Source organism: Misgurnus anguillicaudatus, chromosome 5, assembly GCF_027580225.2.
Source record: "Misgurnus anguillicaudatus chromosome 5, ASM2758022v2, whole genome shotgun sequence".
NCBI lineage: Eukaryota > Metazoa > Chordata > Actinopteri > Cypriniformes > Cobitidae > Misgurnus > Misgurnus anguillicaudatus.
The window spans coordinates 21,596,197-21,613,712 of record NC_073341.2 but is presented as its reverse complement, the minus strand read 5'-3'; the positions used below and the strand labels follow the sequence as shown (position 1 = coordinate 21,613,712).

At 39.3% G+C, this 17,516-nt stretch overlaps 1 protein-coding gene across 1 annotated transcript in view; it reads left to right on the top strand.

Moving 5' to 3' along the window:
• Positions 1 to 17,516, top strand: part of hmcn2 (hemicentin 2) — an 88,672-nt gene that overhangs the window by 62,397 nt on the left and 8,759 nt on the right. The window contains 37 exon segments of the mRNA XM_073867736.1: positions 847 to 977; positions 1,551 to 1,698; positions 1,808 to 1,934; positions 2,185 to 2,342; positions 2,492 to 2,770; positions 4,738 to 4,880; positions 4,980 to 5,130; positions 5,211 to 5,444; positions 6,313 to 6,426; positions 6,522 to 6,709; positions 6,978 to 7,074; positions 7,158 to 7,319; positions 7,423 to 7,536; positions 7,651 to 7,847; positions 8,364 to 8,445; positions 10,065 to 10,196; positions 10,299 to 10,442; positions 10,527 to 10,686; positions 10,780 to 10,904; positions 10,994 to 11,177; positions 11,272 to 11,369; positions 11,534 to 11,562; positions 11,564 to 11,813; positions 11,989 to 12,182; positions 12,283 to 12,364; positions 12,723 to 12,859; positions 12,961 to 13,102; positions 13,576 to 13,720; positions 13,821 to 13,948; positions 14,618 to 14,774; positions 14,935 to 15,056; positions 15,356 to 15,520; positions 15,615 to 15,722; positions 15,823 to 15,957; positions 16,146 to 16,280; positions 16,420 to 16,689; positions 16,821 to 17,011. Of these exon segments, the coding sequence (XP_073723837.1) occupies positions 847 to 977; positions 1,551 to 1,698; positions 1,808 to 1,934; positions 2,185 to 2,342; positions 2,492 to 2,770; positions 4,738 to 4,880; positions 4,980 to 5,130; positions 5,211 to 5,444; positions 6,313 to 6,426; positions 6,522 to 6,709; positions 6,978 to 7,074; positions 7,158 to 7,319; positions 7,423 to 7,536; positions 7,651 to 7,847; positions 8,364 to 8,445; positions 10,065 to 10,196; positions 10,299 to 10,442; positions 10,527 to 10,686; positions 10,780 to 10,904; positions 10,994 to 11,177; positions 11,272 to 11,369; positions 11,534 to 11,562; positions 11,564 to 11,813; positions 11,989 to 12,182; positions 12,283 to 12,364; positions 12,723 to 12,859; positions 12,961 to 13,102; positions 13,576 to 13,720; positions 13,821 to 13,948; positions 14,618 to 14,774; positions 14,935 to 15,056; positions 15,356 to 15,520; positions 15,615 to 15,722; positions 15,823 to 15,957; positions 16,146 to 16,280; positions 16,420 to 16,689; positions 16,821 to 17,011 (5,558 nt within the window).

The following is a 17,516-nucleotide window of genomic DNA, read 5'->3' as shown; positions in this document are numbered from 1 at the left end:
AACTTTGTAGGGGGGGCACAACAACCTGTTTCGGGGGCACGGCCCGCGAATGCCCCTCCTTGATGGCGGCCCTGACGTTCAGTTCACGTTCGCCCAAAATATGAACGAGTTCATGAACTTTTGTTCAATTAACTCATTCAGACACAACACTGCGGCAAAGGAGACTCAGGTTTCCGTTAGCGCACTGCCACTATATGTCGGCGCACTTACCCTGGGGGTTGACGCCAACTAGTTAAATTATGTTTACCAGATATATTAGGATATTGACCAAATTTTTTAGCCTTTTTCTAGCCTTTTATTCAGAAGGAACAGTTTTAGAAGTGGAGATTTTTGTATGGAGGACTTTGCAGAACAAGACAAATGTATTAAATTCCAATTAAATGACTACAGTGACATTTGAACAAATAAGGCAATTAATAACTTTATCATTGCCATAAAAGTGATATTGCTGAACCTAAACATAAGAGCCTGATAAAATGCTCTTTTACAAGAAAACATTTCAGACGCACTTAGATGGTTTTCATCTGAAATCCTCAAATATTTTTGCTTCCTTCATTTTATTGAAAGTGGCTCTATCAGCTTTATAGTAATTTTTCCTTTATAATTTATATATTGACAACAATGACTAGTGATGACATGTTGAAAAAAGCTAAAAAATATTTTGATGACATGTTGTCGACTTATTTATCATACAATTTTTTTTTACAGTAAAAGTTCCCCATGCAACTCATGTGTTATAATTTATCTAAGTTTTCAGTGGTAAGAGTCGGAGTATTTACTTTTTGTTCTGCAAATGAGAAAAATATTGAATTATGCTGAATGATTTCCATGTTTCTCCAACTGTAGTTCCCCCAGAAATCCAGGATGATGGGCAGCCTGTGAATCTGACAGTCACACTGAAACAGCCCCTTACACTCGGGTGTGATGCTATTGGCATCCCAACCCCTACCATTACCTGGACAAAAGACAATAGACCAGTAGGTTTCTTTTAATAACGCCTTTTCTATTAACAAACATGGTTTATAGTTACACACTACAGTCATGTCTTCTTTCACATTTTAGAATAATGTATATCTGTACATTTATAATAAATTTACATTAGCATCTTCAAAGTAGTCACTCTTTTTGCATAAATGTGCTTCTTGAGGTCTCACCCTGACACAACAGTACTGGTGGATCTATACTGTGCTGTTATTGGCTTTGTCTCTTTATTATTCATTCCAAGTCATGCATTTAAAAACATTTTTTAAATTACATTGTATTTTTCTGAATAATAGAAATAAAAAAAACGTGTTATAGCACCCCTTTATTACTGTATGCAAAATGAATTAAAACATGATGATACACTTTCAGAATAAAATATTTTTAAGATCATGGTTTAGTTCAGTCAAGTACTTCTAAACTTCTGAAAAATATGGTATATGTCTGTAACAAAAAGTAAGTTTATCCTGAAACGTAGTACTGGTACCATAGTGCTTCCTAGTGGCCATGAAAGGTGTTACAACGGTTAGCCACTACTACTAAATCAATGACCTCCTCTCTGTTTTCAGGTGCTGGAGACTCCAGGGGTCTATCTACAGAATGGCAATAGGCTTTTAAAGATTTATCGTGTTCAGAATAATCACGCCGGACGGTTTTCCTGCACTGCCCAGAACTCCGCTGGGGAAGCCAGGAGGGAATACACTATTGAAGTACAAGGTGAACTACCGTTTAGGCAGACAAGTGGTGAAATGTAAAGTAACCTTACATTTATTATTGATTCTTTAGATTATCTGTTGTTAAATCTCACGTTTATTTGTATGTTTAGCCCCACCAGTGATATCAGGTTCAACAGGAGTGCAGGAACTGACGGTCATGGCAGGACAGGAGGTAGACTTGCAGTGCAGAGTCAGCGGTCATCCATTGCCTAGAATTGAATGGACTCATGATGGGGAGTGAGTAGATGACTATGGTGATGTGCAGAACCACTGTGCATATTTCAAATTGATCATTATTACCGTATCTTCATATTATCGCATTGATATTTGATTGTTTGAAATAATTGTGATTATTGTGCATTTAAAAAGTTAAATCACATTTTGTTATTGTAACACATCATCCTTATGATACAAACAATAAGTGTTTACCATGTTCCAGTCTAATGTTTTCTAACGTTCGCACCCTTCGTCTTTTCTCCTCTTTCAGGGTTTTGTCACGAAGCGGAGACCCTCATGTGGAATATCTGGAAAAGGGTCAGGTGCTGAGAATAAAGTCTGTCATGCCGAGAGATCGCGGCTTCTATCAGTGTGTGGCCAGTAACAACGCTGGCACTCAGACTCGCCAGTTTAGGCTAAATGTACAAGGTAAACTATTCTGAAAACATTCATATTTACGCATTTGGCAGACCTTTTGATCTAAAGCTAAAGTGTAAACCTTGAAATTACTGACATTGGAATTGGATAACACTACCGTGTGAATTAAAGAAAATTTGTTTCATTGTTTTACTCCCCAGCTGCCCCCAGCATTCGTGACTCCAGTGAGAGTTCAGAGGTGACTGTAGTTTTAGGCTTCCCAGCTGTTCTTCACTGTGAAGTTGAAGGGACCCCTGTTCCCACCATCACCTGGTTAAAGGACAACCAGCCTATCGTGTCCAGTCCCCAGCTTACTTATACGCAGGATGGACAGGCTTTGCGTGTGTCTGCCGCCCGTAGCGGGGACGAAGGTGCTTATACTTGCCGAGCAACCAACCCTGCTGGAACGGCATACAGGCATCATACACTTAAAATTCTGGGTAAGTAATATACATATAAACATACAGCCTTATTTGATTTTGGTGTGCTATTAGTTGATCTGTTTAGTACAAAATTTAAGAATTTTAAGATTCAAGGTGAAAAAATCTTACATTATTATAATTTTCAAGCATTGAAAATGTAACCAACAGTGATTTTGACATCGTAACCCATACTGTCAGTGGTGTAGTGGTACCTGGAGAAGTAGATGTACATAAAATTGATTTCCTAAATTTTTAAAAAAAAATTTTTAGTCTTGCATATTTAGTTAATTCCAAAATAGGCCAGTATTGTCACTTAAATTCTGCGTTTAAGGATAATTAAAGGGACACTCCACTTTTTTTTTTTTACAAAATATGCACATTTTCCAGCTTCCCTAGAGTTAAACATTTGATTTTTACCGTTTTGCAATCCATTTAGCTGATCTCTGGGTCTGGCGCTATCACTTTTAGCATAGCTTAGCAAAATCCATTGAATCTGATTAGACCATTAGCATCATGCTAAAAAATAACCCAAGAGTTTCAATATTTTTCCTATTTAAAACTTGACTCTTATGTAGTTACATCATGTACTAAGACAAACAGAAAATTAAAAGTTGTGATTTTCTATGCAGATACGGCTAGGAACTATACTCTCATATACTCTCATACTCGCGTAATAATCGAGGACTTTGCTGCCGTAACATGGCTTCAGCAGGTGCAATGATATTACGCAACGCCTGAAAATAGTCCCCTGCTGTTGAAAGTAACCAAGGAGTTACTTTCAATAACTTTTTTCGGGCAGTGCATATTATCACTATGCCTGCTGCCATGTTACAGCAGCAAAGTCCTTGATTATTACGCCAGAATGAGAGTATATGAGAGTATAGTTCCTAGCCGTATCTGCATAGAATGTCACAACTTTTAATTTTCTGTTTGTCTTAGTACATGATGTAACTACATAAGAGTCAAGTTTTAAAGGAATAGTCTACTCATTTTCAATATTAAAATATGTTATTACCTTAACTAAGAATTGTTGATACATCCCTCTATCATCTGTGTGCGTGCACGTAAGCACTGCAGCGCGCTGCGATGCTTCGATAGCATTTAGCTTAGCCCCATTCATTCAATGGTACCATTTAGAGATAAAAGTAGAGGTGACCAAACACATCAACGTTTTTCCTATTTAAGACGAGTAGTTATACGAGCAAGTTTGGTGATACAAAATAAAACGTAGCGCTTTTCTAAGCGGATTTAAAAGAGGAACTATATTTTAGGGCGTAATAGCCCTTTTGGGAGTACTTCGACTCGCCTGAAAAGTTCGCTCCCCTTCTCCCTCTCATAATGGGAGAGGGAGGGTGTTACTGCGCCGAGTCGAAGTACTCCCAAAAGTGCTATTACGCCATAAAATGTAGCTCCTCTTTTAAATCCGCTTAGAAAAGCGCTACGTTTTATTTTGTACCACCAAACTTGCTCGTATAACTACTCGTCTTATATAGGAAAAATGTTGATGTGTTTGGTCACTTCTAACTTTATCTCTAAATGGTACAATTGAATGAATGGGGCTAATCTAAATGCTATCGAAGCCTCGCAGCGCGCTGCAGCGCTTACGTGCACGCACACAGATGATAGAGGGATGTATCAACAATTCTTAGTTAAGGTAATAACATATTTTAATATTGAAAATGAGTAGACTATTCCTTTAAATAGGAAAATATCAAAACTCTTTGGCTATATTTGAGAGTGATGCTAATGGTCTAATCAGATTCAATGGATTGTGCTAATTTATGCTAAAAGTGCTAGCGCCAGACCCGGAGATCGTCTGAATGGATTCCAAAATGCTAAAAATCGAATGGGCTGGAAAATTAGAGTGTCCCTTTAATATTATTAATTAATAATAAGAAATACTGCCTGCGTATACCCTGCACTACACCACTGCATACTGTACATATGGATTGCATTTATTCTTTTAAACTATGCCAATGGTTCAGTTCCTCCACAGATAGAGGGTGATTCAACAACTCTCAACTTTGGTAGAAAACAAGAAAAAGTGAAACTTAATGGGACGTTGACCTTGTCATGCTTGGCCAAGGGCTTTCCAGAACCTGTCACACAGTGGTTTAAAGATGGAAAGGTTTGTACATCTGTTCTGTTTTAGTATATTTTATAATCTCCCGAGCCATTCAGTGAATGATGCAGTTTAATTTTTAATCTTATCATTCATGTTTCGCAGTTGTTAAATGAGAATACCCACACGGGTCTCAAAGTGAACAGTCACATACTGCACATCGAAAATGCCATGCTGTCCCATGAGGGTCAGTATACATGTGTGGTTACCAACACTGCTGGAGAGGACAAGAGAGACTTTCACCTTATCATACAGGGTCAGTAATTCATACACGCATACTGTATACTCTTATCGAAGCAAATGCTTAATTCTCCACTTCAATTCTATCTTCCTCAGTTCCTCCGATCTTTCACAGAGTGGTAAATGGTGCTGCTGGTTTTTCATTGGGCGAGAGAGAGGGCGACGAAGAGGACCCTGATGGCGATGAAGGAATGGTCGAAAAAAGAGAGGTGGTACTGGGACACTCCATCAGTCTCTCCTGCGAAAGCAATGCCATTCCACCTCCTCGACTCAGCTGGTATAGACAAGGCAGGCAACTCACCAGCTCAGATGGAGTTGTGCTTTTACCTGGTGAGTGGGCAGAAGGCTTTATGTTTGATGTCCTAATAGAGTCTGCAATGTAATGTGGATGACTATAAACATGTACAGATGAACAACACTTTGGTCAATCTTTACAAATCTGTTCATCACAAATGTATTACACACTGTCAAAAACAATGGACATAATCTGTAGCTGTCCCTGGTGCTGTATCCTTTCAAAAAGCACACCTTTATACCTAGAGAGTTCATATTAGTACATCAGAGGGACATATTGGTACCGAAGAGTGCTTATTAGTACCTCAAAGTTACTTATTAGTATCTTAAAGGAAAACACCACCGTTTTTTAATATTTAACTATGTTCTTACCTCAACTTAGATGAATTAATACATACTTATCTTTTTTCAATGCGTGCACTTAAACTTTGTACAGCGCTTCCTGAATGTGTTAGCATTTAGCCTAGCCCCATTCATTCCTATGGCACCAAACAAAAGTTTTATTTTGTGCCACCATACTTACTCATGTAACAGTCTTTAAATAGGGAAAACATGGAAGTGTTTGTGGCTTCTAAATTCATCCCTGTTTGGATCCTAAAATATGAATGGGGCTAGGCTAAATGCTAACACATTCACGATGCGCTGTACAAAGATTAAAAGTGCATGCATTAAAAAAGATAGGTATGTATTAATTCATAGTTTAATTCAAGTTGAGGTAAGAACATAATAAAATATTGAAAAACGGTGGTGTTTTCCTTTAAAGGTACATATCGGTACCAAATGTAGTAGGCTATGCATATCTGTACATAATGGTACATTTTAGGACCTTTTAAAGGGTACTGTCTTAATGACAGTGACCATTGTATATCTTCTAAAACATATAATGGCATATAATCTTTTTAAGGAGGGCAAGTGCTACAGATCCCACGGGTACAGCTGGAGGATGCTGGGAAGTACACATGCCAGGCTGTGAATGAAGCTGGAGAGGACCAAATGCATTATGACCTGGAGGTGTTGGGTAAGAAAATTGTGACTTTTTACTAATCATTATACTCAGATTCATTAAAAAGGCTTGTTATGAATTAAAAACGACTCATTATGCATTTTACGCAGTTCCCCCTGTAATTGATGGCCGGACTGATGAGTTCATGCAGGATGTCACTGCAGTGGTCAACTCCACTATATCACTGCGCTGTGATGTCACAGGAAACCCCACTCCATCTGTTTCCTGGATTAAAGATGGTCTGGCACTTAACAGCGGACTTCAGCATCAGATTCTAGAGGATGGGAAGCTTTTGGAGGTGATAGTCATGAATTTCCCAGTCCATAAGCCCAGAAACAATAGATCAGTTTAATTGTTTCTGTAGCTCAGCTGGTTAAGCATTGTGTTGCCAAGGGTTTGATCACAGGAAACACACACATAACTGATATATCTTAAGCTGTTTCAGAATAAAGTGTCTGCCAAATATATACAAATGCTGAATTAATCCGACAAGGTTGATACAAAGAACTCTCTTACTTTCTTTTTAAGTCTCGCACCTTATATGATTCACTTTTCATTCTCTGTAGATCCTGAATGTGCAGGTGTCTGACACGGCCACTTATCAGTGTGTGGCTGAAAATAAAGCTGGAGCTGTTGAGAGACTTTATAGCTTATCTGTTCAAGGTAAAATTATAAAAAATGTGTTCTTTATAAAGATAATATTTACGATGCAAACAAACAATTTTTTTTCTTTGCATTACCATTAGTTCCACCAAAAATAGTGGGCAACCGAGAGGAGGATATGAGCGTGGTGGAGGGTCACATGATCTCTCTGCTGTGTGATGTGCAGGCATACCCGCCTGCTGACATCATATGGACCAAAGATGGTCAAATGCTGGAGTTTACCAGTGGCATGCACATACTGCCAGGTGCATCTGCGCTCTTTAAATATTACTCTCACTTTTTATAAATTATGCCTAATGAAGCATACATGTACATGTGGTTGTAAATCTGCAAATATTCTTCCCAAAGGTGGTCAGATGCTACAGTTGCCCAGGGCTGGACAGCAGGATGCCGGTCAATATGTCTGCACAGCCACAAACTCGGCCGGGCAAGACCAGAAAAGCATTCTCCTTACTGTCTATGGTCAGTGATCTGTAGGGACCCTAATTGTTTGCCTTCAATCTATCATTAGTATGTTTGAATGAAAGAATTGGCTCGCTTTTAGTTAACATTATTATATTTTGTTCATCTGTCTAGACCTACCTACACTGGTGCCACGTCTAGACTCTGAGTCAGAGATCATGACACCTCAGGTTGGGTCATCACTGATTCTGCGCTGTGAGGCTCGTGGCATCCCTGAACCAGAGGTCACATGGTATCGTAATGGACTCCAGCTGGCTGCTGGGAATGGTTTAAGAATTGACCGCCAGCAGCTGGAGATAGTTGGCGTGCAGGTGAGCAAAAAAAAAGAAAACTATCAAACTCAAGATCAAACTTATAACTTATATATATATATATATATATATATATATATATATATATATATATATATATATATATATATATATATATATATATATATATATAAACTACTGTAGCAGTCTATATTCCAGTGCTCAAATTGAGGAAGGGCTGGGGGGATCCAGGACCCCCATAAGGCATTAGGGACCCCTATAAGAAGTTAAAATACTTATGGGGGGTCACTCTCAAATATTTTTAATTTAGTAAAGATAATACAGGTGAAAGTTTAATGTTTAATAAACTAGATTCCAGTTTTTATAGACAACTATTTGGGAATAAAATAGCATTAGTACTGTATATGACTTTTCCGTTAGTAAAATTTTGGCATTTTGGGTCTGCTGCCTTGTCATGGTGGGGACCTCCAAATGACTTGATTCAATTTGAGCACTGCTTTGTTACATTGTTTACATCTGTGTGTGCTTTGGACAAGTATTTGATTTTACCCTTAGGTGGCTGATGGGGGGGTATATACCTGTAAGGTGTCCAATATTGCTGGCCAAGTAGATCGCACCTTTAGAGTAACAGTTCATGGTGAGTTGTTTTTCTAGTGCTAAAGACATAACATGAAGAAATTGCTTTCAACATTTATATATTGAATTTACACCATTAACAACACACCATACACACTCAGAAATAAAGGTATAAAAGCTATCACTGGGGTGATACCCTTTCAAAAAGTACAAGTTTGGTACCAAATGCATACATATCTGTACTTTTTTAAAGAGTACCATCCCAGTTTCAGTTTTTGTACTAATGACAATTTGAAATAAATATTTTTTTCCCTAAAGTGTACAGTTTAAAAAGTTTAGAAACACTCTTTTATCAGTCTTTTATTTTTATTTATCTGTAAAAGTAAAGTCATCAATGTTATGGAACAACAAATATGTAAGGAAATGTAAGTATCCAAAATAAATCGAAATTATTTTATATTCTAGCATCCTCATATTAGCCACCTTCGTCTGAAATTAGCAAAATCGTGCTCTTTGCATTTTAATCGAGCAGCTCTTTGGGTTCTCACTTTGGGACGTTTACTAAACAATACTAAATTTCTATCTATTATGGACTCTCCCTGGTTGCTTTTTCATCATTTTAGTATTCCATTACAAAAATTTTTTTCTTAAATAAAATGTTAGTTTTCTAATAAAAGAAATACAATTATATAGTAATGTCACATTTAACTCATTCCCCGCCAGCCATTTTTTTAAAAGTTGCCTGCCAGCATTTTTTGTGATATTCACAAAAGTTTCACATAATGCCTTTCAGTTAAATTTTCTTCTAAAACTATATAAACATACAAATATATCAAATGAAAGAACAGACCCTGCTTTCAAACAAACAATAAACAAACAAACAAAACGGGAAAAAAACGTTCATCCTATCTTTTTTCTCTGCTTATAAATTCTTACATAAGTGTTTTCTTTTAAAAAAAAATTTTTAAGCAAAAATCTGAAATAATCGCATTTTTGTGAAGGAATTTTGTTAGAGATCTGATTCAGAATGATTATCAAAACATACACAGAGTTTAGAATTAGTAAATAACGTTTTGGCTTCAGATTTTTCATAAATTTGGTAAGTGCGCCATCTAGTGGATAATTGCAGATTAACATAAAAATTCATCATGAACATGTTTTTTTATACAAATGTTTTCTCTTAATTGACGAGATAACTCATCAATGGCGTGAAAAGAGTTAAGGGGGCCGCACACCAGACGCACAGCTCAGAGCCGTGCAGTGCCGTTCTAAAAAAATAAAAAAAGAACACATTGTTTTCTATGAGTATACGCACACTGGCGCCGCAAGGTGGGTGCCACCCAGCTTTGACTCAGGAAGTTGCTCAAATCCCTGTCACGCCACACAGCGCCACTTACATAGTTTAACATTAAATAACATCACATTTGTCCCAAATCAATAATGATTAACATTGGCTGCTAATGTATATTTTGCATTTTGAAGTAGATGCTATCTGACGAAGCTTGCGCTATTTAATGTGCACTTCCGGTTTACAATACCTCCGAGATGTCCTTGACGCTGAGCTCTGCTTCCGTTGTGCGACCCCCTTATAACATACCACCAACACACCAGACCATGAGAGACATTTTTGAGAAACCTTTCATTTAAGTGTTCCTAATTCTTATTTCTTTTCTCTTTTAGTTCCTCCTGTGATGGAGGGTCCTCTTCACGAGACCCTTACTCATAATCTTGGCTCCCACATCACCCTCATTTGTGAGGCGTCTGGTGTACCTCTACCCAGCATTTCCTGGCTAAAGGATGGCTCTCCTATTGGTCAGTAAACTACTTCTAAAACTGTAAAATGTGTTATAAACACATAAGGAAACATTACATAAGGAAACAATCTCTCCCTATTATTTGTTCTTGTTTGTTTAGAAAGCGGTTTGCAGTGGAACTGGTCAGTGAGGGGAAACAGACTGGAATTGGGCCCTCTGCAGCTCTCTCATGCGGGCACATACACCTGCATAGCCAAGAACAGTGAAGGACAGACCCAGAAAGACTATTTACTTACTCTACATGGTAAAACATTATTCACAGTATCTGCTTAGTCATGTTTCTTGATCTACTAAGATCTAAGTAACTCAATTTATTTGGCCCCATCAGCATCACCCACCATAATAGATTCTGGCCGCCCATCAGAGGTCAGCTCACCTGTGGGGGAGGAGCTAAGTCTTGAATGTCAGGTAACGGGCAACCCCACTCCTAAAGTGAGCTGGCTGAAGAACGGAATCACCCTGGAGAACAGCAACATGGAGCATATAGAGTAAGACATTAAAATCTATTTATGTATAAAAATATAAAAGTTTGTTTATAGTTCAGTTTCAAAAAATTAATGATATATGCTGATGTTTTACAGTATCTCACCAGATGGCAGCACTTTAACATTTCTAAATCTGCGACCAGATGACTCAGGAACATACACGTGCCTGGCTGTCAGCTCAGCTGGCCAAGAGAACAAGATCTATACCTTGTTTGTATCAAGTGAGAGGAACTTTGTGTATTTTAGTATGCACTGTACACATCTATGAGTCTATCTGTACCCCCTTTTCTTAATAATTGCCTTATTTCAATTCCTCCCTCCATAAGTGGGGAGACCAGCGTCCCCCGTCAGGTGCACACTACTCAGCACAGCATGGTTACACTGGAGTGCAAAGCAACTGGAAACCCCCAGCCTCAAATCAGCTGGTTGAGAGACGGTCATCCGTTGCTACTGTCGCCTCGCATCCGCCTCCTTTCTGCAGATTCTGTTCTCAGGTCAGCTGCACACAGAGGTCCTGTTTGAGCTTACTGCTAATACTGCTAATGTTACATTAAATTGATGGAGTCTTGTATCTGTGTATTGGTGCAGGATTTCACAGGTGCAGTTGTCTGATTCAGGCATCTATACCTGCGTTGCACGCAGCCAAGCTGGATTAGCGGAGTTAAATTTTGACCTGCAAGTTCAAGGTACAGCTAAAATGTTTTTGAACTATTCATGTAGTTACAATTAATTCATTGTAATCTTATTTTTACGTGTACTTCATCTTGATACTCTTTTTTTAAAGTTTGTCGAGGTACCCTAATGGGCCCCCTGGTTTAGAAACACTCATAATTATTGTGTGTGTTTGTAGCTCCTCCTGCTGTGAAGCGAACCGAGCAGAACAGAACAAGTGGCTGTGGTCCAAGGATCTTAAGTAACACTGACCTGTGAAGCTTGTGGTGTACCGCCACCAACTCTGTCCTGGATGAAAGATGGCCAACCGCTCTCACTGCACCGCAATCTTCTGCTAGATGGACAGGAAACTCGCTTTCTGCTCTCTGATGTGGGCCCAAGTGACGGAGGACTTTACAGCTGTGTGGCAAGCAACCAAGCAGGAAGCAGTACAAAGACCTTCAACCTGACAGTGCTAGGTATTTGTTTGAATTTTGATTTAAAGTGAGACTTTCTCGACATCATTGAAAGATCACAATGTTAGTAACAGTACCACCAGTTAGACCAGCACCAGAAATGCACCAGTTTTGACAGGTATTTTAGCAAAGAGGTTTTCTTACTCAAATCTGATTTATTTGTGCATTTTCATTGTAGAGCCCCCCAAGATATCTGATTCTTCATCTCCTAATGAGCTGCTGGTTGCTGTGGACAGTGTGCTGGAGCTGGAGTGTATCGCCACTGGTCAGCCGCCTCCAACCCTCAGCTGGCTAAAAGATGGGCGCCCCTTACAGGACAGCATGGCAACAATAGAGAGAGCTGGGCAGCTTCTCAGGATCAACAAAGTTCAGGTACTGAATTAGACAGTGAGAAAGAGTACCTAGTTATTTTTACTAGCCATTTGATGTGTTTTGGTTAATGCATTGTGTATGCTGTCATGATATGGAATAGGTGGAGAATGCAGGTCTTTATACCTGCCTTGCCACTAGCCCAGCAGGAGAAGATGGAAGAAACCATTGGGTGGGCATTCAATGTAAGTAAACCTAAAGTTGATCCTTACTATAAGCATTAAATATTGTAACTATACTTTAATGCAAAGACCATAACTGTTCATGGTTTGGTTGCTGGTCTATAGAATGTGATGCTGGTGTGCTTATTTGATAAACATATAAGTTCTATATGGCTTAACCATTTTGGTCAACCAGCATGTTAAGAAAGAATGTGGTACCTGGTTGGCTAGCTAAACAGCATCTTGATTGCCCACCGCCAACTAGACTAGCTGGAAAACTACGCTGGTGAAAGCTTTCTCTATAACAGATAATTAATAGGAACCCAAACACAGTAATAACAGTTATACAGTATCATCTTTTTTGTTGTTCAATCACTTTCAGATCCACCCACTTTGCTGGGCTCCAATGACATCAGAACCGTGTCAGTACCAGCCAAAGGTCATTTGACACTGGAGTGTCAAACTGATGGTGACCCTCCACCAGAGATCGAGTGGTACAAGGATGATGTCAAACTACAGGTGAGGATAGATTAATGTACTTACATAACACATAGACAATATCATTAACAATTGCATGACATCTGGACCTTCTCATGCCCTGGCTATCCTGTGTCTTTTAGTTGGGAGGTCGAATTCAGACCATTGCTGGTGGACAGTATCTGGAAATTGAAGATGTCAGGACCCAAGACAGTGGACAGTACAGCTGTGTGGTTACCAACATTGCCGGCAGCAGCAGTCTGTTCTTCACCGTAGAGATTCTTTGTAAGTTGTCTGAAAGGGATATAGTAGATCACCCCCCACCAGAAAATAAATAAAAATGGCTGTCCCATTTCATCGCAAGCCCATATGACTTAGTGTACCTTCTTTAGTGTAACACAAAACTGATGTTTCTGTCTTTCTAAGCAAAGAAAACGTAGTGATGGGGGGTGACAAGCTTTAAACAATGACTGTAAACTGGGATTTTGGAGCTACAGACTAAGAGCTAAAACTTTTATTAAATAAAGGTTTTTTATTGTTTACACAAAAGTTGTCATATGGCTTTGAAAGTCTTGATATATAGTGCGCAAGTGGTTTGTCCACAAAACAGTAATACAGGTTTGGAATGATATTGAGGTCCAAATACAGGTAAGTATGTTTTTTGGGTGAACTGTTCCTTAATACCAATAGTTTTTATGAGCCAACCATCATTCACTTTGGTTTAAATCCAACATACTTACAGTATTATGTTCCCCCAGTGCCGCCAGTCATCAAAGCAGGCAGTTCACTGATCATAGCACATGTGAGTCAGGATGCAGTGCTGCCCTGTGAGGTGGAAGGAGAGGATTCTTCTTCTGTTGTATGGAGGAAAGATGGAGGCCCAGTTCCACTTCATAATGGAAGGTAAGCTTGAACCTGAAACACTGATGAAATGTCATGTTTCATAAAACATTAGATTTGAAAGTTTTTGAAATTGGCTCATCTACTGAATTTGGTCACACAGATTCACACAGCTGTCAGAGGGCTCTTTGCGTATCGAGTCAGTGCAGCTGTCTGATGCGGGTCGGTATTACTGCAGCGTGTCGAATCAGGCAGGATCAGATCATCGTGGCATGGACCTGAAAGTTTACGGTACTGCACAATGTTGCAGGAACATGTAAAATGTAAATTTAAAGCTGCAATCCGTACAGTAACTTGTCTTGGTTAAATCTGTTATTGAGCTGTACATACAAAATCTTTTTAAACTTCCTATGTTTTACTGTATATGCTGAGCTGTCAGGTATAATTTTGTGGTTATTGTCAATTTGATTTCATTTAACTTCAACTTACGTAAACACAAGCGTGTAAAGTAACTTGCAATTTTATGTTTCAAACAGAGATGGCGATAGAGAGGCAAGAGTTAAAGGCCAAAGTATGGTCATTTAATTTGACGCAATGCACATACGTTGAACTTCTGTGTACACGTACGAGTATATACATATACTTTGCAAAGCTGTGTGTTCAACCGTGTGCGTACGTTCGTGTACACGAAAAAAAAAACAGATTTAGGATTGCAGCTTTAGTATGATCCAGCAAGTTGACCATGCACCTTATCAGAAATCACAGTCAGGTCCATGATGCATTGTTTTTCCTGTGATTACAATTCCTTTGTAAATACATTAAAAGTTAATAATTACAGTAAAGAGTAAAGTTTATTTAAAACTGTGCTACACATTTTACATCAAAAGTTAATACACAATATTTATGAGCTTTAAACTATAACATCGCTCATTTTGCCTTTTCTATCTTCATTTATTTTAGTTGGACCCTCAATCAGCCCAGGCCCCTTTAATGTAACAGTGGTCACAGGTCAGAGAGCAGTGTTAAGTTGTGAGAGCACAGGTATACCTGCTCCTCAGGTCAACTGGAAGAGGAACGGTACGCCCCTCGACATGGATCTTCAGTCTGGTGCTTACAGGTACCGTACAAGTGCTTTAAGTAATAAAACACAGATACTGATACTGTTTATTTTAACCCCCAAAAGCTAGAGTTCATGTTAACATAGCTTTAAAAACAATGTATCTGCACATATGAAATAGTTTTGTTGCTTTTATAATTTGTATAAATCTTTACTTAAGGTTAATGTCTTCTGGCTCTCTGATCATTAACGCCCCATCTGAAGAGGATGCGGGCTACTTTGAATGCACAGTGACCAATGAAGTCGGAGAAGAGCGAAGGGTCATAGAGGTCATTCTGCAAGGTTTGAGATTTCCATTTAATTTCCTATTAGGACATATAAGTGTAAAGCTCTGAAGTTACTCTGCTAGGACCCCTGTGTGAATTTTGAAGACACTTCATATCATCATATTATAAACTCATATTAAAATGTTTTGAGAAAATCTTTAGCTTTTTTGCCTGTTGATTCCATATGATTCAATACTTTAAATCTAACATAATGGCATTCAGAGAGTGTGACTCAATTCCAGATATTTTCATGGGCCACTGTGCATATAATCTATTGTGAACTCGTCTTAATTGTTAATCCTTAATATTTTCCAGTTCCTCCTTCAATTAAAGATGACATCAGCAGTGTTATAGCAGTTAAAATGTCACCTGTCGTGTTGCCGTGTCACGCCACTGGCAGCCCAGAGCCCATTATCAGCTGGAATAAGAACTGGATGCAACTGGGTGCTCGAGGAGGAAGTTACCGTGTACTTCCCACAGGTGCGTCTGCAACAGACCTCTTCATGCTACAACTATTCTTCTGATGTTGCAATGTCTATCCTTTATAAATTGGAATTTTGCTATTGTGATATAGGTGCTCTTGAGATCCTGGCAGCCACGCCAAGTCACGCTGGCAAATACACCTGTTCGGCACGTAACTCGGTTGGCGTTGCTTACAAACAAATCACTCTTACTGTTCAGGGTAAGATCTAAAATGTTATTATTCTAGTCAAATTATCTTCTGAATTTGGATATTGGTCAAAACATGTTTACACTTTTGGTTGGTCTGTGTGTTTTGAAAGAGCCCCCAGAAATCAGGCCCATGGCAGAGGAAGTTCAGGTGATGTTACATCATTCTGTAGTTTTGCCATGTGACGTGCATGGCTTCCCCAGACCCACCATTACATGGCAGCGAGAAGGTGTCCCTGTTGCGACAGGTAGGTAATAGGCTGGTGATAAAAACAATGGATTGCTCAGACAATGGCAGGTTTAATGCTAAGAAAAAAAGAACAAAAGGGATTTTCTTTGGGGTATAAGGGAAAAAATGTCTTATACGGGGGGGTATGGGAAGTGTCAAACAACTTAATTGTCCATCATGTATACTAATATTTTGCTTATTTTTCAGGTCATAGACTTGCAGTACTTTCCAACGGAGCTTTAAAGTTCTCACGGGTCACCCTAGGAGATGCTGGAACATATCAGTGTCTTGCACAGAATGAAGCAGGCACAGCTATGGGAAGAACCAATCTAGTTTTGCAAGGTAAATCATGTTTTTTGGAGGATGTCTTCCTTGATTCCCTAGCAGGCTTCTTTGCAATGGGATTACAAGTTTGCTTCAAGCCTGGAAACAGAAATTATGAAAAGTCTCTCACTAAGTCTCTCACTATTTTGGGTGACAGTTCCTCCAGTGCTGTCTGTGCCTCGTCTTGAGTACACATCAGTTCTCGGCCAGCCGATCAGTTTGGAGTGTACTGCTGATGGCCAGCCAAAGCCAGATGTGACCTGGCACAGGGAGCGTAGGCCCGTGGTGGAGGGTACCCACCTGAGACTCTTCTCCAATGGCACGCTGCACATCAGCAGCACTCAGCGCAGCGATGCGGGAATCTACACTTGCTCAGCCCGAAACAATGCTGGCAGAGCCAGCCAGGACATGAGACTGATCCTACAAAGTGAGTTTCATAAAATGGAAAAGGAATATTTGTTTTATGCTGGTTAGAGAGCTTTACAAGTGATTGTTTTACAGCTATTGAATCTTCCTTTGTTTGGTCACCTACTCATCTATATGTGTCTTTCCTCTTAGCCCCACCTGTCATTTCTGCTGGTCAGTCAGAGATGTCCGTCATTCAGGGATTTCAAGCACTGTTGCCATGTGCAGCGCAGGGTCTTCCAGAGCCCAGGGTGAGCTGGGAGAAACAGGGAGTTCCTGTGTCAAACCTGCCAGGCAAATTCACTTTGCTGAGGTCTGGAGAACTGATAATCGAAAGAGCAGAGGTCAGTATATTATGTCTGTATAGCAGGAACAGAAATGCATCAAAACATTTACATTTTCATGCATTTTATGCAGTAGCGTGTGGAGTGGTAGTGTATGGAGCGGTTCACAGTGCATACAGTTAGCACCCTCGAAACTGACCATGCGTGATGCCTGTCCTCGCTCGAGGGAGCACACCAGATCCAAGTTTTGTATTATTGGCTCAAACTAGAGATAATGATGAGATAATGATGTTCCTCTTCCGGTACCGTGGGGTGTGATGTCAGTCCCATATGCATAGATGAGCTTGATGGAAGGAGTCCATCACAAGCATAACCTAAATGTGCTGATCCAGAATTTCAGTGTTTCCGAGTTCATTCGTGCAGATCATCTGAGAATTTATCCTAATGCCAAACTAACTAAAATAAATAAAATAAAATTTTGCCCTGGTTCTCATCAAATCCCCGCTTGAGTCATACCCAAGGGGAAACCTTCCGATCTCTCTGATGAAGCCAATACGGAAGTGAC